This window comes from Balaenoptera physalus (assembly GCF_965194825.1).
Source record: "Balaenoptera physalus genome assembly, chromosome: 2".
Taxonomy (NCBI): domain Eukaryota; kingdom Metazoa; phylum Chordata; class Mammalia; order Artiodactyla; family Balaenopteridae; genus Balaenoptera; species Balaenoptera physalus.
In genome coordinates this window covers 110,773,735-110,794,035 of record NC_138883.1, presented here as the reverse complement: position 1 = coordinate 110,794,035, position 20,301 = coordinate 110,773,735, and the positions used below count along the sequence as shown (strand labels likewise).

The following is a 20,301-nucleotide window of genomic DNA, read 5'->3' as shown; positions in this document are numbered from 1 at the left end:
TTGCCGCCTCCTATCCAGTAAAGAGCAATGCAGAGATGGGAAGGCTGTTCCCAGCCCCCATCCCAAGGAGAGTCCACGGGGATCCCTCTGCCCTGACCCGCTCCTCTCTTGCAGGCTGCGACAGCGACCACTGGGGCCCCCATTGCAGCAACCGGTGCCAGTGCCAAAACGGAGCCCTGTGCAACCCCATCACCGGCGCCTGCGTGTGTGCCGCCGGCTTCCGAGGCTGGCGCTGCGAGGAGCTCTGCGCACCTGGCACCCACGGCAAGGGCTGCCAGCTGCCGTGCCAGTGCCACCACGGCACCAGCTGCGATCCCCGCACCGGCGAGTGCCTCTGCTTGCCCGGCTATACTGGCGTCTAGTGAGTAAAGCCCGGGGCGGCTGGGAGAGCAGGATCGGGAAACACTTGGAGGGTCAAGATAGTCCTGGCTGTAAAATCTCCTGCGCTCCGACCCCAAGTCCTGCAGAGGCTGAACGCCCGGGCCTCGCCCACACCCTCACATCCCTGTTGTCGAGGCCCCAGGGTGACTGGTGCGAGCTGGGAGGACACATTTTGATGGAGGCTCTCATGGCCAGAGGAGCTGGCTAACCTCCTCCCAGGAGGCCCTTCCTGGTCCGGGCCCCAGACCTTAGTTTGGAATTCTGATCGTAACCCAAATGCCGTTGTTGACCCTTCCAGGCCATTTGAGGCAGAGGTGGGTGAGGGCCCTGGGCAGATACCATGCACAGACTCGGGGAGTTTACTGCGCCTGCTCCTCTTCCCTTACCTTCTCCCCTCAGACCCCAAGCAGCCCCTCACTCCAGTTCCCTGGAGACGGAGGCTGCCTGGACAGGAGCCCTCCAAGGCTGCTTAGTTGAGACCCCTTCAGAGGCAAGATTGAAGTTCTCCTCCCCACCCTGTCAAAGGCTCAGTGGCCTCCCCAACAGCCCTAGATCCTGAGGGGACACCCAAGACTCTGGCTGCAGATACATCTTTGATGGATGTTGTGTGTCTCCTGCCCCAGTGTCTGGCCACAGCTCCAGGGGCAAAACATTGGGCTAAGGCCCAAGACCAAGACCCCAGGCAGATCTTTCCCTGCATCTCAGCAGTGATAGTCCCTGTACAGAAGCCTGTTGTGGTAGCTGAAAGCCTGGAAGAGGGTGGAGGCATGTCCCAGATTCTCCCTCTCTCTGAATTTAGGCAGAATTTGAAGACTGGAGTCATGGCTATGTCTCATGGCCTTTGCTTGTGCTGTTCCTTCTGCCTGGCATGCCCTTCCTCCCCTTCTCCCAGTGAAATTAACTTCACCTCCAAGACTCAAGGGAAATGTCTCCCTCTTAGGGAAGCCTTCCTCAGCTTTCTCTCCCCGTAGAGCACTCTTCTTTACACTAAAAGCCCTTAAATCATCCCACAAGTACTGGCCCAAGCACACAACCTTCCAGTTCATTGTATCTGAGCCCTGTTTTCCCTCTCCTGGCCCTGTGCCTAGTATAGTTCACACTGACTGTGCACTCACTAACTTCTAGGGAGCCCGGGAGCCTTGGGACTGGCAGCGCTAGGGCCCTGTGACCTCACCTGCATGCAGCTGCCTCTAACGCCTCTGCTTCCCCACGCAGCTGCGAGGAGCTCTGCCCACCTGGGAGCCACGGGGCTCACTGTGAGCTGCGCTGCCCCTGCCAGAATGGGGGTACCTGCCACCACATCACTGGCGAGTGCGCCTGCCCCCCAGGCTGGATGGTAGGTGGACCTGCAGGATGTGGGTGGGGCTCTGTAAGAGGTCTGAGCATCCCTCACATGCACCCTGGAGGGCTGAATTCCTCTCCCACCCTCAATACCCTGCCTCCTCTTTATGGTCATGGGCATCATTAGACACTGCCAGTTGTGTCATGGACACAGCTTTGAATCCCAGGGCTCCCATCCAAGTGCTGTGTGACCTGAAGCAAGTTACTTAACCTCTCTGAGCCTGTGGTCCCTCGTGTGCAAAGGAGTTGAATTATTCTCATAAATTGTCTCTGTCTTTCAGCATAGGGACTCACTTGAGCTGCCACGGGCTCTGAAATGTGGTGAAAAGGGCATGGTGTAAAGATGGGGGTGGTGCAGGGGAAGGGAGAGAGCAGGGTAAGGATCACCTTCATTTATAGAACTTCAGATTCCCAGCCTCCAACCTCTGTACTCACACACACACACATATTCTGATTCTGCGGGCCCCAGAATCTATAGTTTAACAAGTGCTCCAGGTGATTCTGATGCAGCCTCAACCAATCCAGGTCTCTTGTCTGGGAACCACCATTGTGGGAAAGGGGGATGAGATTTATCACATCACATCAGGCCTCACATCCAATGTTGACCCTGAAAAAAGCCCTTGGCTATTCTAGTCTCTGCTTCCCCGTCTGCAAAGCTGGCATGAAAACCATCAGCCCTGGGACTTCCCTGGCGGTCCAGTGGTTAAGACCTCATGCTTCCAACGCAGGGGACGCGGGTTTGATCCCTGGTCAGGGAACTAAGATCCCATATGCCGTGCGGTGTGGCCAAAAAATAAAGAAATTTTTAAAAAACCCCAAAAAACAGCCCTGCCCTTCATAGCAGCATGGTTGGCAGAAGGCTCAGATGAGGCAGTGCACATCCAATGTGCCTTGCAAGCTCTGGAGTGCTCTACAGTTGCTTTTTGTGTGTCCCTGGATGCCACAGACGAGCCACAGCCTCCTTTTAGCCAGTATGCTCCCCCTGTCAGTGTCCCCAAGCCCCTCAGAAGCAGTGAGTCACTGAGGCTGACTTTCCCGTTTCGGGGGGAGCTCAGTGACACAGCCGGCTGCCTCCCCTGGGGCCTGAGGCTTTGCAAAGCCAGGAAGGACAGGGCTGCTGAGCAGGATCTTTCAGGAGGCTGTGAACGACGAGATCATGGTGTGTGTATGTGGGGGGGTGGGGGGCAGCAGGAGGGATGGCTGCAGGGCCTGTTGACGCAGGCAGAGATTTGCCAGAATTTTTTAGAGCAGGAAGGGACCTGGTGGGTCACCTGGTTCAGCCTGGTCCCAGCCTGGCTGTGCACCAGAGTCACGGTGCATGGGGGTGGAGGTGGGGTTAATACAGATTCCCAGGCTCCACCAGAGACCTTCTGGGACCTGGGGATCTCTATATTTAATAATCTCCTCCAGATAATTCTGAGGCAGCCAACCCTGTCTTCAAGTCTGCGTTTGGAAACAATCAATGCAGACTGTAGGATTTGCTTCTGTGTTTCACAGAAGCCTAGGGTTTCTTGGAGGTGAGGGTGGGGACGAGTAGCCTAATAATTGGGGCTCTGGCTCCCACGCACCCCACTTCCCCATTTCAGTCTACCTAGAGGTTCTAGGTAAGACTTCACGTAAAAAGAGGGCCTCCCAGCTTTAAGAGGTTTGGACACCACTGGTCTGTCAATACCTTCCTTTCTCAGATGAGGAAGCTGAGGCCCAGAGAGGCTAAGTGAGCTGGCCAAAGCCACACAGCTGGTGAAGAGGGAGGTGGAGCTGGAATCCGGGTCTCCTGACTCCTGAATCCCAGCTCTCGGTGTCTGTCTGTCTCTGTCTCTTCTGAGGAGGATAAAGGGGCTGCTGACTCTCCCACACCTGCCCATTTCTCCCACCCTGAACCACTGTCTGCAAATGCCCTCTCATTTCCAGCCAGCTTCCGGAATTCCATCACTTGCAGACTGGGTCCTCGGAGACCCAACAGTAGGCAGTGCGGTCGAGTCAGGATGAGGTAGGGGGAGAACAGGCCGCAGGCAGACCTGTACCTGTAAAGTCCTCTCTGGAGAGACTGATGGTGGCTGGTGATTGAAGAGGGGGAGGGGAGGAAACCAACACAAGAGATTTTTTTTTCTCCCAGTACAGTGAGAGGTTTGTTCTTCCAGATGACAGGAAACTCTGTCAACAGAAGCCTTTGGATTTGGGGACTTTATGTCTTTAATTTTATTGTAGACAATTGCATTTCTATTTTTGACACAGCATTTAACTTGCAGATTTGCATGAATTATTAACACCCCTTGTGCGTGCAGAGTCACAGTGTAATGAAGCTGTGGCTCAGGCCTGAGGCTCCGCCCAGGGAGAGGGCTGGGGCCAGGGGGCGGGTTCAGGGCAGAAGGGCCCTCTCTTTATCATCCTCCATTGCCTCACTTTCCTGCTGGCCCCGGGTGGCTTCAGCCGCAGTCCGAGATCTAAAGAGTACGATTGCTCACTCACGCCGAACAGGTCCCCAAAGAACCGAGGCTTTATGCAGAGCTGGAGAGGAGCTGCCAGGAACTCTGGCCTCCCAGGCCCCTCCTCAGAGACCCCAGGCCACCAGGTCTCTGGTGTATGCCCACAGGACACGACACTCACCCAGCTGTGGTGAGCCCATTCCCAGAGGGCCTCTGCAAAGAACCTGGGGGGTTGTTTCCTCTCTTCTTCTGGGCTCTGAGACCTTTCAAAGGAGGCGAACCAGGTGTGAGTGGTTTGATGAGAATGGGTACTGCAGATGGATGGGAGGTCACCTGCCTTAGGAGTTCCCAGTCTGATGCTAGAGGCTGGACACACACATGTGCGTGCGAGTGCACACATATACACACACACATATACACACAGGAAACAACATACCTGAAGAGCTGGGAAATAGGACCAGTGATCATGAAGGAGCAAGGAGAGGTGTTTGGAGCTGAAGCTGTAAAATCATAGAAGCCCAGGTTTGGGAAGGGTTATTCATGGAGCCCCAAGGCCTGGCCTGTGGCCGGGATCATTTCCACAGCACCCACACCAACCACTGTGCACTATCCACTGAGGGCATCCATGCCCATCCACGTCACCCACCTGGGACGGCAGTGATCATTAGATGCTTGGAGAGGCTGCGTTGTCTCATTGGCATAACCTCGAGTCCTTCACCATCTTGGCCCCCTCCTTTTTTATGCTCCATTTAGCCATGGTCCTCTTTAAGTGCAGCTGGTTTCCAGATTTTGACAAAACCATTTGATCTAACCAGTCCCGAGAGGAGCAGGGCTATTGCCTCACCTCATCTCTAACCTTCTAGATGCCACACAGCCTGAGATCCCACTGCACTTGGAGATACGCTTTCAGGTGACCGTAGGGCAGGTGTGTTAGGGCTGTCATAACAAAGTAGCACAGACTGGGTGGCTTAAACAACAGAAACTTGTTTTCTCACAGTTTTAGAGGCCAGAAGTCTGAGACCAAGGTGTTGGCAGGGTTGGTTCCTTCTGAGGCTTCAGTCCCTGGCTTGTAGACGGCTGTCTTCTCCCTGCATCTCCACATGGCCTTCCCTCTGCACCTGTGTGTGTCCTAATCTCCTCTCCCAATGAGGACATGGGTCATATTGGATTAGGGCCCACCCTAATGACCTCATTTAATGACCTCACTTTATTGCCTCTCTCAAGTCACATTGTAAGTTGCCAGGGGTTAGGATATATGAATCTAGAGGGACACAATTCAGCTCATAGTAGCAGGAAAGAAACCATAAGACCACAGCCCTCTCAAGCTGGTACTTTCCTGCCTGTCCTCTCCCCCTACCTCTCCCCAAAAAGCTGTTCTTCCAACCAGCAGTGACCAATTAATTATGTGGTTCTCCCCGACGCTTCTCTGTCCCAGGTGATACTGGACTCCCACCACCTGTACGTCGGGTGTCCGCATGGGTTGAACTAATATTAATGAAGGGCCTGCTCATCTCTAATACTAATGAAGGTTCCCTCACATCTCTAATCCCACTGAATCTTAACAACCACCTGGGAGACTGGGGGTTACCACTCGCATTTTCTAGATGAGGAAACCGAGGCTCAGAACGATCACGTGACTTGTCCTTGCTCAGCCATCTGGGAGGAGGTAGAACTAGGGGTTGAGCCCAAGTCCTGACTATGAGTCCACTGTTCTTCCCACCACACCAGGCAGCAGTCCTTCCAAGGTAACACATTCCTTCAGGCCCCGGGAGCTCGAGCCTGAGGAGGGGCTTAGGGTTACAGGGACCTGGGGTGCTGCATTTGGGGAATACGAGCGGGGGCTAAAAGAAGTGCTCGCCCTCCTATCCAAAAAAGTCTCAAGGATGCTTGATTTCCCCAGGAAGTGTTGAAAGGAAGCAAACTTTCCTATTGGCCTCTTTAGGGGGCCCTGGTCATGTCTCAGAAACGCTGAAGAGAAAGGGAGTCTGCAGTCGAACAGGGTGGATGGTGTATAGGGGCGTCTGTGTGTGTGTGTGTAGGTACAGCGTACCCCACAGTGCTCCGTGATGGAGAGGGAGGAGGTATAAGCACAGCCCCCAGGATGGCTCAGAATGTTTTTTCAGGGTCAGAATGTCCTTGTCCAGGACCGCAGAGGACTTGGCTCAGATGGTGGCCAGAAAGACTCACCTCTTCCCTCAAGAATCCCTGGAGCCTGTGGGGTACAGTGAGAAAGGCAAGCCCGGGTAACCCCACCACCTCCAGGAAGAAGAGGGATGCCATCGTCTGAGCAGCTTTTCCCTGCCCCTCTCCTCATATACACATTCATCCCACCGCCCTGGGCCGCTGCCTCTGCTGCTCAGTCCCCCATCCCTGCCCCCCTCAGCCCCGCACTGTCTGACTTATTATGTGTAGAGGAGACATCTGAGCGAAAAGGCCTCCCACTTAATTCATTACAAGTAAATTGGATGATATTGATAGATGACCCCGGTCAGCAGGATTTTCCTGCCTAAACTAGCTTCCTCGGGGTTGGGAATTGTTGGTGCTTAATAATTGTGTGTTGAACTAATTGATTAATTAATTGTGGGAGAATCCTTGATCTGCATAAGAAAAATGACCGTCTCTGGTGTGGGAGAGGCTGGAAGGGCAGCAGGAGACAAGAGTAAGTTTAGATTTCTGTCTGATAAAGATCTGAGTCACATGTATAATTTAAAAATTATACACAGTATCTAATACCACAAGGCTACTACTGGAGGGAGGAGAGAGTAGTCCTCTGCACCCCCCCAGACCTGCCACAAGTCCCTCTCCTGAAAGGTACCAGCTTCAAATCTTTTAGGTGTTTCTTCTGGCATTTCCCTCCATATTTCTACGTAATGTGCTTTACCGCCATCTCCCAACTTGCTAGAGCCTCATTTCAAATATCTGGTGATCCCTGGCTTCCTGTTCATGTTTTACCATGATCCTTGGAAAAGCTGGTTGGAAGCCTAGGGGGTGGGGGGAGATGCCAGGCTTGTTGACTGATGGGACTCTCAAATATCATTATTTATAGGCCTTTCCTCTCAGTGTCCCCGGAAAGGAATCCTCCAGAACCCTGCCAGAGGGAGTAGAGTCTGGTCACTAGCATCGTAGGAGCTGAGCAGGGGAAGAGAGCAGAGGGTCTGACTGTTCAGCAGGCAGATCTCACAAGATCCGCATTTCTCTTGCCCCACTCCCTGTGTCTGAAGCCGATATGGCTCAACCTTCCTAAAAGTAAACTGCCAGTCTTGGGAAGTCACTTGGCTATTTGAAATGGGGGTAAAAATCTGGGGTCTAATTCCCTCTTTTATAAACTTTCAGACCGTCCCCCTATTTCCCCACACCTGCACCTTGGCCTTCAGAGGCCCCTGGGGTCTCTGATTCCTGAGCTTTTCTGAGCTCTGTCTTGCCACGCTCGCTTTGCAGGCACTTGGCATTGCTGAGAAAGCAGAAACCCCAGCAGTTACTGCTCTTCTATCTGCCGGTCCCTCTTCCACCACGTGACACCTCTTGTCCTCTACGGTCCCCTCTCCCCTTCCTTTTCTCCTTGTAGGTCTATACATTTCCCCCCTTTACTCTCCTGTTAGCTGGGCTTGGGTAAGAAGTAGAGATAAATGTGTGTTTCCAGACCACCATGTTTAATCACACCTCTGCTTTGTTTTTCCTCAGCACTTTATTGTGTACCGGTGTGAGGGCCCCTAGCACCGTGCACTAGTTACCTGTTTTGTCTCTCTCCCCAGTAGACTGGGAGGAGAGAAATTGAGTCTTATTCATATTTTCATATCCCTAGTGTCTAACACAGGACCTGGTATACAACAGGCACTCAGTAAGTGTGTGCTGAATAATTAGATGAGCCAATTGGCCTCAGTCTGCCCATCTCTAGCTTTGAAGCCATGGTGTCCAGCTTTCTATGCTTCTGTGATTGGGGAGAAGGTCCCACTGAGGGAATGGGGTGGTCCCTTGGGCTGTAGCAACTGTGCTACTTCTAGAAGAAAGTGGCCTCAGGATTGCATCTCAGCAGCACCACCTCTGCATGTCTTCCCTCCTGTGTTTCAGGGAGCAGTGTGTGCCCAGCCCTGCCCACCAGGGACATTCGGCCAGAATTGCAGCCAGGACTGTCCTTGCCACCACGGAGGGCAGTGTGACCACGTGACTGGGCAGTGCCACTGCACAGCCGGATACATGGGGGACAGGTAAGGGAGCTATTAACTCTCGTCCTTGCTGTTCGTAATACTCATTTTCACAGCAGCCTTGAAGAGAACAGCTCAGGTTTACCGGTCCATGGCCTTCTTCTGCCAGCTTTCCTGTTCCTTTCTCAGAAAGCATTCTGAGTCCTTCTGCCAACCCATCCTTCCTGACCCTCAGCCTGCTGAGGGTACCCACGCCCCCACCCCAGCCCAGTGACCCAAGCCCTGAACTTGCATTGACTCACCTGGGGAAGGGGTTGGGCACCTACCACCACTCTCTACTTGCTGCCCTCCTGGAGAGAGGCAGTGGCACCGATAAGCCAAGGAAGCTGAGCGTGCAAAATCAGTTCACACATTTTGCACAACTGCTTTTAGAAGTGGATTTTTATTCCTGACGTGAGTTCTGCCAAAAGGACACTGACGCCAGTTTGCATCCTCTGAAGGCCTGTGGCCTGAGAGCAGACTGAACAAGGGCACCAATGTCCTGGTATCAAACTAGCCTTGCAGCCTTAGTGGATAACCTACAAAACACATAACGGAGGAACTGCCAGACGTGCGCACTTGCCATGGTAAGAAAGGTTCCACGATGATAGGGCAGGCGCTCTAGCAGGAGCAGAAACGACAGCCAAGGTGTCTGACGGTGAGTGGATTCAGAGCTGGCAGAGGACGTTTGTCCAGAGAACCCGAGCGAGTCTCCTCCCTCTCACTCTGAACCACGTGTGTCTCTTTGAGCCGAGAGACGGGCAGTAGAGAGGAGGCTGCCACACCCTTGCCTGCTTCTGTGGGATCCATGCTTCACCTCTGGCCCTGGATTTTGTCACTCTGCTTCCCCTGCCCAGGTAACAGCAGGAAGCAGGAAGCAGGCCTGAATTAACCCATGAGTCCTACTGGCTCTGATCAACATAATTGCGCCCCTCCAGCTCTCACTGGAGTCAGCCCCAAGTCCTCAGCGGTCCAGAAAAGAGATTTTCCGTTTTTAGCTTTGGGCTTGCATACCCCCGGCCTGAAGTCTTTTAAGCCAGATCTGATCTCTCTGTGAACCAGTGTTCATCTCCGTGAGCATCGCTGGCACAGAATGCGGGGTGTGGCATCTGGGCATCCATCCCTCTCTGACCTCTGTGGGAGACTGCATCTCTAGGGGGAGAAGGGAGGCAGGAGTAAAAAGCACTGAGCCACCTTCCCATCCTCACCATCTCCCTGGATAAGTAGACATTTGGGATGAGCCAGCAGGGACAGGAACCGGAAGACCCCAGAACCAGAACAGGACCCTTTGTTTCCGGCCACTTTCACATGAGAGCGAATACAGCCCATTCGTTGTTGGAGACAAGCGGGCCCAGGGTTCCAGCTGACTGGACTCAGCGCCAGCGGACCCAACCTCATTGGTGCCAAGAGGTACCAAATGGAGAAATACCCCTAGTCCCTCTTGTTGGGGCCCAGCCCATGATCCTGAGGCAGAGAGAAACCCCAAAAGCCTCGGGGTCTTCAGGCAAGCTTCGTCAACCATCTACAGAAGAAGAATTCCTAGAAGGGCCCGGTAGCATTTGGGTTTCCCACCGAAACGGGCTGCCTGGTGTTTAATACTTTGTAGAATTGCCTCCATTTATTCTGTAGGTGACAGCCGCAGGCACCCACCCCACATCACTGCGAGCATATTAAAGTTGAGCGGGTGTAATAATTCAGGCCTCCCCGGATAGGCAGAATCCAGTGCAAATTAAACATGAAACGTAATGAGGGTTTTGCAGCTTATTTTGTAATTTAATTGAGCAATGTATCTGGTTGTTAATGGCAATATCGGACACATTAGATTGATATGTTGCAAAGGAAGGATGTTTAAGTAGAAAACGAATTCCTGCTGTGATTACCCTCCTGTTCCACAGGCCCCATTATTAGCGTGCTTTGTGTAAAATTCATTAGCAGTCGTTGCTTGATCTCTAAATAAATAAGTTGTTTAACTTGTGGGTAGGAAAAAAAAAAAAGAGGCTGATTATGTAAATGGATTAGGTTGTCAATATTTCATTTCTAGATTCTTTTTCTGGGGCTGTGGAGTCAGTCCCTTTGTAAATATGATGGAGCAGGGACGTGGCCTTCAGAGAAGGGAGCTCACTCTCCAGGGCTCTGCCCAGTCCTGCTGGATGGGAGGAGGAATCCGGAGGTGTCTCCAGGCTGGGGTTTCTTCCCCTGCTGTCTGAGACATCCAAGAGAGGCAAGCTGAGTGACTTCTGGGGAAATCCATTCTGAGGAGTAACAGGGGCTGGCAATCCAGATGGCAGTTGTACAGCTCTTCACCTCTCTTGTGTCCTCCCCTTCTGCCTTGGTTTCCCTCCTCACCTCCCCCATCCTACTCTCTCCTCCTTCCTGTCTTCTATCTCCCATTCCTTCTCTCTATATCCCCTTCTCTCTTTCCCCTTCCTCCCTCTCTTTTCTGTTCTTTCCCTTGCTGAGGCCTCAAACTGACTAAAATGCAGCAAGATTTGTAGGAAGACGATCTGGGTGTGTGGTGGAAAACACTGCTTCCAACTCAGGACTCACCAAGAGTTAATAAAGACGCTAAGGCTGTATTTTTTTTAAACATCTTTTATTGTTCCCCTCTGCCCTGATTATTGTAGAAGATATATAGAAAACCTGAAAATGGTAAAACATAATCATTAAATGACTTGTAATTCCTCAAGTCCACTCCAATGTTAACATTTGGAATTCTTCCCTTTGAGCTTTTTCATGCCAGAAGGGCTCTGTTAGGAGAACTATAGAAAACAGTATTAACAAGAGTAATAATAAGAACTAACACTTCTTACTGAGCCCTTACCATGCATGGGGCACCTTTCTAAGTGTTTATACACGTTGCATCATTTAATCCTCAAACACCTGGTGAGGTTTAGCTATTATCCTCCCATCTTGTGATGAGGAAGCAGATGTCAGAGCTGTAAAGTCAGTTCCCCATTCTCTGCACCTTTGAAGCAGTGTGGGGATGCAGATAATCCAAAACCCCAGAGTCCATAGGCCATTTCTGTTTGCCTGTCTCTGGGACGCAGGGGTCGCCCATCTCTTTTACCCCATGTGCCCCCAGGTTTACCCCTTAATTTGTTGCTGTGACGATGAATCTACATCCCCTGGGAAATATCCCTGGGCTGGGGTGAGGGGTGTTGGACACATCCAGGAAGCTAGGCAGTCAGCAGCAGAGGTTACACCCACCCACAGAGGACCCACAACCAATGGATGTCAGTCGATGAGTCAAACAATTATCATTATGCTGGGAGTTCCAAGTACCAGGCCCCAGCAGAGTCAGGACACAAAGGGGGCCAGGTCCTCTTCTTTGGGGGGCTCACCGGCTGATGGAAGAGGCTCAGCCCCTGCCTTGAGGGAACCCCACCCCGTCCAAGGAAGAGGAAATAGCCCCTGTCTTGGGGGATTCTCCAGTCTGATGAAGAGGATGCATCTTGTCCTCATGGGGAAACTCGACACTGTTGGAAGAGGATCATCTCCCATATGACAAAGAGAGACTGTACATCTGTCAGAAAGACTCAAAAAACAGAGACAATGAGTAGAAATAAAATTACCCCATTTCATCAAATCTAAGATGCCACCGATTGTGAGATGCATCATTAGTTTATATATTGCTAAGAATGAAAAACACTGAAAATTAAACTATGACATGCCATCAGTTATAAGACTTAACTGGCTTCAGAGATGTTAGAATATATTTTTAAAACAAGGTTTGTTGTTTACTGGGTACAGAAGTTTCAGTTTGGGAAGATGAAAAGGTTCTAGAGATGGACGGTGGTGATGGGTGCACAACAATATAAATGTACTTAATGCCACTGTACTGTACCCTTAAAAATAATTAAAATGGTAAATTTAAATCAAAAAATGCAACCAAAAAATGAAAAAAGCACACATAAGGCCTATAATCAATGAAATATGATAGTATGAACTCAGTCCTGGAGACTGAGGGGAACTGGCATGGAGGAGGGAATGGACTGGGGTGACTAAACCACGGCATACTTCCTGGAGGAGGAGAGGAAAGAGGGGAGGAGGCTGTGAGGGGGTGCAGCACACCAGGCCCAGGCCTGGAGGCAGGGTCGGTACGTGCTGGATGTATCTGGAAGGGCAGGTGAGGGGGCATAGTCTCACCCTACTCTGCTATCCCGCAGGTGCCAAGAGGAATGCCCCTTCGGGACCTTTGGCTTCCAGTGCTCCCTGCGCTGTGACTGCCACAACGGGGGTCAGTGTTCACCCACCACCGGTGCCTGCAAGTGTGAACCTGGCTACAAAGGCCCACGCTGCCAGGAGCGGCTGTGCCCCGAGGGCCTGCACGGCCCAGGCTGCAGCTTGCCCTGCCCCTGTGATGCCGGCAACACCATCAGGTACGAGCTGGGGACGGGTGAGCAGGGGGCAGGGGTGGGGTGGGCCCTGGTGGAGAGGGGGCTCTCAGGGCACAAACCCCACCTCCAGCCAGATCATCCAGGCAGGCAGTGAAAGAGCTGGGACCTCAGCAATCACCTTCACTGGCCAGTCTGATGAAAAGAAGCAGGCCAACCTGAGACCCCACACACAGGAGCAGGAGGGAACTTGCTGGCCCTCAGGGAAACAGGGTGGGGATGGGTGGGAATGCGGGGGGCTGGGCTCAGGGTGCCACGGGCCCTGGGGGCGTTGTCGCGGAGAACTTTTCGCCTCCACACAGTCTGCATCTAACCAAGCCCTTTCCCAGCCCCAAGGGGCCCAGAGACAGGACCACCAAGGCAGAAGCAGGGGACGTGAGCCCCAGAGGGACGGTGTTAGAAGCGACCTTAAGAATCGGTATGGCTGACCTGGGGGCTGCAGAGGGCTATCCCCTCTGGCCGTGGCTAGGGTGGAGGAGCAGCAGGGACAGAGCGCAGGCCCTCGGCAGGGTCCTGGCTTGGGGCCAGCCTCTCCCTGCACTCTGTGTCTGTGGTTTTTAATCTGGGACTGGGATTATTTATCTAGGGATATCTGTATAGTTTGTCAACGAGTGATATTGCGCTGCCATTACGGTGACTGTCATGGTTCTATATGAATGCCCTCCATCTGTCCCGCTAATGTTGCATGTTTTTAGTAGTTTGGAAGTTTTGTATATTTATTGTATTAACAGAGTGTCATAAACTAAAATGCTGTTTACTGGATGTTTGTATAATTTAAAATACTGTATTAGCACTTCAGAGGCAGAAATTATGCCGAGGGCTTAATGTATATAGAAATAGCCACATTTGATTTTTTTTTTTTTTTTTTTTAAATTTATTATTTATTTATTATTTTTAGCTGTGTTGGGTCTTCGTTTCTGTGCAAGGGCTTTCTTTAGTTGCGGCGAGCGGGGGCCACTCTTCATCGCAGTGCGCGGGTCTCTCACTGTCGCGGCCTCTCTTATTGCGGAGCACAGGCTCCAGACGCGCAGGCTCAGTAGTTGTGGCTCACGGGCCTAGTTGCTCCGCGGCATGTGGGATCTTCCCAGACCAGGGCTCGAACCCGTGTCCCCTGCATTGGCAGGCAGATTCTCAACCACTGCGCCACCAGGGAAGCCCCACATTTGATTTTTAAAAAATAATCTGTGTATAATTCTATCATGTGCTACTAAACAAAATAAATAATATAAAAGGCTCAGTTAAAAAAAAAAAAAAAGTGGGGCTTGGGGACATCTGGGCTGAAGCGGGCCCCAGCCCTGCTTCCTGGAAGTGGAGATGCCAGAGCCGCCCTGGGCCACCTCCCCCAGCTCCCCTCCCTACCTGCTTCCTGCACCAGCTGGCACCGCCCTCTGGTGATAAATGAGGCTGTCGGGCCCCAGATTAAAGCTTCAAATGAGGCTGTCAGGCCCCAGATAAATGCTTCCACAGCTCTCCATGTGGCCGCCTCTTATTCGGATGGTGCAGGGTGAGGGGAGTCTGCCTTCTCCCCTCAGGCCTGCAGGACAGCTCAGGGGAGGACCAGCTGCCCTGGGCAGTGGGTGCTGCTTCTGTTTGCAGGCCAGACAGAGATACCTCTGCTTTGTAGCCTTGTCTCTGGGACAGCCAGGACGTAGCCTTGGCCCTTCTTCATTTCCAGCTTTTGATTCTCCACACATCACCCAAGATCCTCGGGTCAGTGTAAGCAGAGGCCTCTTAGAAAGTGTTGTGGCTTTGACAGAATCTGTCCTCAGTCCTCAGTTCCTGGAGCTAAGTGGCTCGGGCAGTGTTGTCTGCAAGGGCAGAGGGTTGGGAAGGAGACCATTAAGAGGGGGCCTTGGAGCCAATGGAACGGGCTATATATGACTTAAGCATTCATTCGCTCAGTCATTCATTCAACAAACACTGAGAACCTGCAGGGCCAAACACAAGAAAGAAAGGGTTCCTCAGCACAAGTCCAGCCCTCAGGGAACTTGAGTCTGGAGCACCTACCCACACTGAGGACCTCCTACCATATTTCTTCAAATACAGGACAACACCAGTAGTGAGGCACTGCTTTATTTTATGTGTTACTAAAACTGAGCCATGACATACCATTGACTGCATAGCACATCCATCAGAGATCTGAAAATGTGGGGCAAAGTGCATCTTAGAATCAATGAAATATATGCGGCTGGCCCTGCTGGGTCCCAACATGTACTCAAGTAACTGTGACCCAGGGCTCTGTGCAGAAAGCACCAAGGAAACCGCTTCACTGGTCAGGGAAGGCTTCCTGGAGGAGGTGGCTTCTGGGCTGGGTCTGGAGGGCAGGGTGAGAGCTCCAAGACTCTAAACACAGGGGTCCCACATGGGCGGTCGGGGGACTGGGCAGCTGCCTCAGGCTGTTCCACGGGTGAGGGGCAGCACCAGGAAACCCTACCCCTGCGGGGAAGCCAAGGGAGGACCATGTCAGGGACAGGAAGCTAGGCTGCCACTGAGGTCCAGTGCAGGGAGAGTCCCTGCCACGGAGATCCAACCAACCCCCAAATTAAAGAGCTATTGTTTTCTTCCCATACCCAAGCAGCCGTGCCCTGCATAATTTATCCCTCCTCTGAAGGAGTCCTCGATGCATTATTAATCTGGAAGGACTCCCTCCTCTCCATCGCTAATCTCAGCCCATTCAATATTGATGATTATTTGCTTTGCTGTCTTTAACACGTGTCACATTTCAGGGGTTGGGAGACAGTAGTGCTTCTTAAGCGTGGGGACCCCGAGAGCGCCTGGCAGCCAACCCCCCAGGCTGGGTTCCTCCGTGTCTGCTTAACTATCTCCTTGCAGGGAGCTGTGTCACAGCCCGAGCTTGTGGGTCTCTGCAGCCTCAGCCTTGCATGGAGCCTGGCACAGAGCAGAACTTCAGGAAAAAGAATCGCTGAATTCATCTTAAATCGCCCATTCCTCTAGGGTGGCTCTGCTCCTGAGCTGATGTCACCCTATTTTTAAAAAATATTTCACCCCTTCCCCTTGGCACACGGCCCCAGTGACTGAGCCCCCGACACTCACTGAATTTTTATGTAGTCTAACTCAGGATTTCTCAGCTTCGCCACTGCTGATATTTTAGGTTGTGGACAGCCATCCTGTGCATTGCAGGATGTTTAGCAGTATCCCTGGCCTCTGCCCACTAGATGCCAGCAGCAATACCCCAACCCCAAGTTCTAACAACCAAAACGTTTCCTGGGTGGAGTGGGGGGAGGCAGAATTGCCCGAGGTTGAGAGCCTCTGGTCTCACTGCACGTCTCTCATGCTGCACTTGGCTTTGCTCTCAGGGACACAGAGAACAGCTCTCTTCCTCTGTGTGGACACAGGTCACTCCTCTCTTCCCGTGAGCCTTTGTCCCATTCTAGAGCCTTCTCTCGGGATCCAAGAAAAGCAGAGGGATGACTCTAGAACTCCTAATCCCAAGGCAGTTAAGCTGTAGGTTCTGGGTACGTCTGGGACCTCTCAGTCCTGGCCTTAGAACTACCTCTGCCTGAGTCAGTGTCCTAATACGTGTACTTCTCCTCTGTCTTAGTTTCCCAATCTGTCTATCACCTTTTGTCAGCCCAGTGGGGGGTAAAAGTTTTCTTGTGGTCTTTGAAAGTGAAGCTTCCACCCAGCTCCCTGAGAGACAGTGTGGGATCCCCAGAAGCCTTGCCTCCTTTCCCCTCTGGCTTCTGCAAGAGCTTGCAGCAGAGCCCCTCCAAGACAGCTTGCCAGGAAGGCCTTGAGCATCTTTCCTAGAGAAACAAAGTCTTCCCAACCCTCAACCATAGAAAACCCTCCTCAGCTAGCCCCAGCCTCTCCCGGCTCTGTGCCCCTCTGGAGAGGCTGCTTCAAAGAGGTTGAACCCACGTGCCCTGGGAAAGAAGTGGCTGGTGAAATTCCCCACACTTCCTGCCCTTTATAAATGCTTTGTAGCACACACAAAGCAGCCTCCTTCCTTCATAAAGGAATAACCTTGAGAAAGTGAACACCTGTGCGTCAGACCTTGTCCGTGTCCCCTCCACAATTAGATTGTCATAGACGAATTCCAGCAGCCATGATTGTGGATTACCTTTGAAAGATTTGACTTAGCCACCAGATGCAGCATTGATAGAAATCTCAGAGCAGCCAGGAAAAACTGGCAGAAAATTCCACCCTGAAAAGATTCCTGTATTGTTCAGCTTTCGGCTCCTATTAACTTGTGATTAATCTATGTCTGGGGGAAATGGAGAAAGGTGAGGTAAAAAAAAAAACAGAGCAAGCCGAACCAGCCTAACCAGCAGTCACTTGCCTGCCATGTGACCCAAGGGAATGGCTCTGCCACCAACGGGGCAGGGAGCAGGGGACACCAGGGAGAGGGAGAGGGAGATGTGACAAAGGTGCCGAGAGCATGGTGATGGCAGTTTTCAGTCCTAATCACTGAGCCAGCGATCATTCCCCACCCTCTTTTCAAAGGGATTTTGGAGTTTCTGTAATAAGTGACAAGTAATCAAATTAAGAAAACAGAGGTGTTTTGTTTTTTAAAATAGAATTTTAGGGATATGAAAGGAGAGAGAAAGAAATTATCTCAGGTTTGGTTTTGAGCTTTCTGGTTTCTCAGAGTAAAAAGGTAAAATTGGTGTTGAGACACACCCCTAAGCATTCAAAACACCGGCGGTTAAGATGGAAAGCAGAAACACAGGAGAGCTTAGAGGCCAGCGTTCGCCAGCTCACTGTGCATCTAGTGTGCTATTCACAGGGTGGTCTTCACACCAGAGCAAGGACCTGTAACGAGAGAATCTCTTGAAAGAAGGGCAGAAGGACGCCTCAGACCCTTCAGAATCTCCGGGGCTGGACAGAGCTGATCGCGGCAGCCAACGCTGCCAGGTTACTTCCTGGGTCCAAGCATGTCAGTCTCCACGACTGTGACCGAGCCAGTCCCTCTGAGCCTAAACCAAAACCTCAGAGGAGACCCCTGAAAAGTTGGAACCGAGAAAGGCCATGCCTTAGGGCTTTGCTGGGAGTGTTGGGGACAGAGAGAAGCACCCCACAACTGTCTGGCTGAGGGTCAAGGCCACCAAGTAGGGGCCCCCTGCCCCATGGCACCCGTGCAGGCCACTATTTCCCCTTACAGTGTGGGACCCAGGGAGGAATTTTTCTGGAACCATGAAAGTCAGGAAGTCTTCAAACATCCATTCTTTACACACATTCGTTTTTACATATTATAATTTTTATCACTTTTTAATCTGTTTATGAATATAATAGATGCTCAGTTTGAGAAAGTCAGAGAATACATAGAAATTTAAAGAAAAAACTCATAATTTCTCAATCCAGGGGTGAGTACAAAAACCATTTTGTTGTAATTTGTTCATTCTTCATCCATTTCTGTTTCACTTTTTTTTCGTATTTTAGATCATGACTTTATACACAATTTGCTTATTTCACTTACCCTTATGTCATATCATTAAATAGACTGGAAAACATTTGAATACTTCTCTAACATGCCTTCATATGAACTGTCATAATTCATTTAACCAGCACCCTGGTGTCAGAGGCAACATGAGGCAGTGACCAGAACATGGCCAGACAGACCTGGGTTTGAATCCCAGCTGCCACTGAGTTAGTGGTGTGACCTTGGACAAGTCATATAACCTCCAAGTGCCATCTGAAAAATAGAGGCTCTAATGCCTAACTCACAGGCTTACTTGAAGATTAGAAATATAGGTGTAAAGTGCCTGGTGCTTTAATAGCCTGGTCACATATTATTTATTATTATTTAAATTGCCCCCATTTTTCCACTGTTATAAATAATGCTTTGGGGAACATCTTCATGCATAAATCTTTCTCTACAACTGTGACTATTTCCTTAGGATAGATTCTTAGAAATGGAATTACAAGACCAAAGAGTCTGAATATTTTTAGGACTCCTGATATATAACCCCACATTGTTTTCCAGAAACCTTTACCAGCATTGAGCATTGTCCCTTTAAAAAAAAAAAAAAAAACCTTACCATTTTGATAGAGAAAAAGTGATATCCAATTGTTGTTTTGACTTGATGATTAATGAGACTAAACATTTTCCAAAATGATTATTAGCTACTTGCACTTACTATTCAGGAACTGTCTGCTCCTGTCCATCCCTCATTTTCCATGAGAAAATCAGGGCTCCCAGAAATTGGCTGGGCTTCACACAATTAGTTTGTCCATTAATTCATTTGCCAAATATGTATTAGTATCTTCATGGTGCCAGGGACCCTGCTGGCCATTGAGGTACAATACAGAAGTGAAATAGACAAAGGGCCCTCCCCCATGGAGCCGCCACCTGGTGGAGAGACAGGTGATAAACAAGTCAACAGACAGAAAATAATTACTCGTAGTAAAAGTACTGTTCATTCCCAAATATTTAATTGGGCAGTGAATATGAGCCAGGCACTGGGGATCCACCAGTGACCCAGGGAGACAAAGCCCATATCCTCGTGGAACTTAGCAGAACCAAGATTTGTACGTAGGCACCTCCCACCAGCCCAGAGCATGCGCCCTTGGACCATATCCCTTGAGCTGGACTCCAGGGCAAGGAAGCAGATGACACAGGGAATCCAAGAGGCTTGTCTCTGACATCCAGCGTCTTCTCTGGAGTGTTAGTCTGGGTTCTCCCAGAAGCAGATGCCGAGAGCAAGAGATTTACTAGGGACACAGCTATGAGGGAAAACGGGGAAGGGGCTGGGGAGGCTAGGGGAGCGTGAGACTGCAATGCAGGTCTGACCTGTGTGAAGGAAAGCGGGAAGGAAGGAAGGTTGATTGGAAAGTTTTAGACTGAAATTCTAAGAAAGTTTGGCAAGATGGGGAGTCTTTAAGCCAAACTTGTCCATCAGAGGAGTCCCAGATTTCCCAGGAATGTGTCGACCTTAATATCCCTGCTGTGCTCTAGCTGAGAGCAGCCCAGGGGAAGTGTGACCTCTGAGAAAATGTAGTGATGGATTTCAGACACAGTAGCTAGGGTCATCAGTCAATTACACTCCCCACAGAAGCTTTGAGAAGAAAATGGTCACCACACCCGGCATCATGGATGCATATTGGCTGTTGGATCAGACCTCTGCCAGCCAGAGTTTGCCTGACTCTCTAGCGGTCATGCCAGGCAGCCCCTGCCCCCAGCCAAATGGTTCTTTCGCTGGGCTAGCCAGAGAGGGGATGGAGACGATCTTTTCTGCTCTTAAAGAGCCCTAGCAATGCCTGGATAGAGGGTATCCTCTCCAGTACAGACATTGCCATAGAGGGGAGGCCACATCTGCCCCAAGGCTCCATTTTAACTCAGCAAATGTTCATTGAGTACCTACAATATGCAGAGTAACTGGGTCTCACTGCAGCCCTCTTGTGCCTGCCCACACACTGGGCATCTGCCTTGGGTGCAGAGTGGGTGAAGTGCTGGACCTCACAGTCCATAAGGGAAGAGGCTGCCTCCTGCTTTGGTCTCTGTGTATTTGTATTACAAAGAGCACTTGTTTGGGAGTCAGGAGACCTGTGTCTAATCCTGATTTTGCCACTTCCTTGCTATGTAACTTTAGGCAAATTATATAACAACTATGAACC

At 51.0% G+C, this 20,301-nt stretch overlaps 1 protein-coding gene across 27 annotated transcripts in view; it reads left to right on the top strand.

The window, feature by feature from the left end:
• The window catches only part of MEGF11 (multiple EGF like domains 11), a 366,746-nt gene that overhangs the window by 287,055 nt on the left and 59,390 nt on the right, over nucleotides 1-20,301 (top strand). For all 27 annotated transcript variants that reach the window (XR_014258455.1, XR_014258456.1, XM_082445213.1 and 24 more), the window contains 4 exons: nucleotides 115-361; nucleotides 1,597-1,717; nucleotides 8,217-8,353; nucleotides 12,496-12,708. Coding sequence is in view for 25 of the 27 variants with exons in the window: in XM_082445213.1 (XP_082301339.1) it covers nucleotides 115-361; nucleotides 1,597-1,717; nucleotides 8,217-8,353; nucleotides 12,496-12,708 (718 nt within the window). In the remaining 2 variants the exon portion in view is untranslated. The remainder of the gene's footprint in view (nucleotides 1-114; nucleotides 362-1,596; nucleotides 1,718-8,216; nucleotides 8,354-12,495; nucleotides 12,709-20,301) is intronic.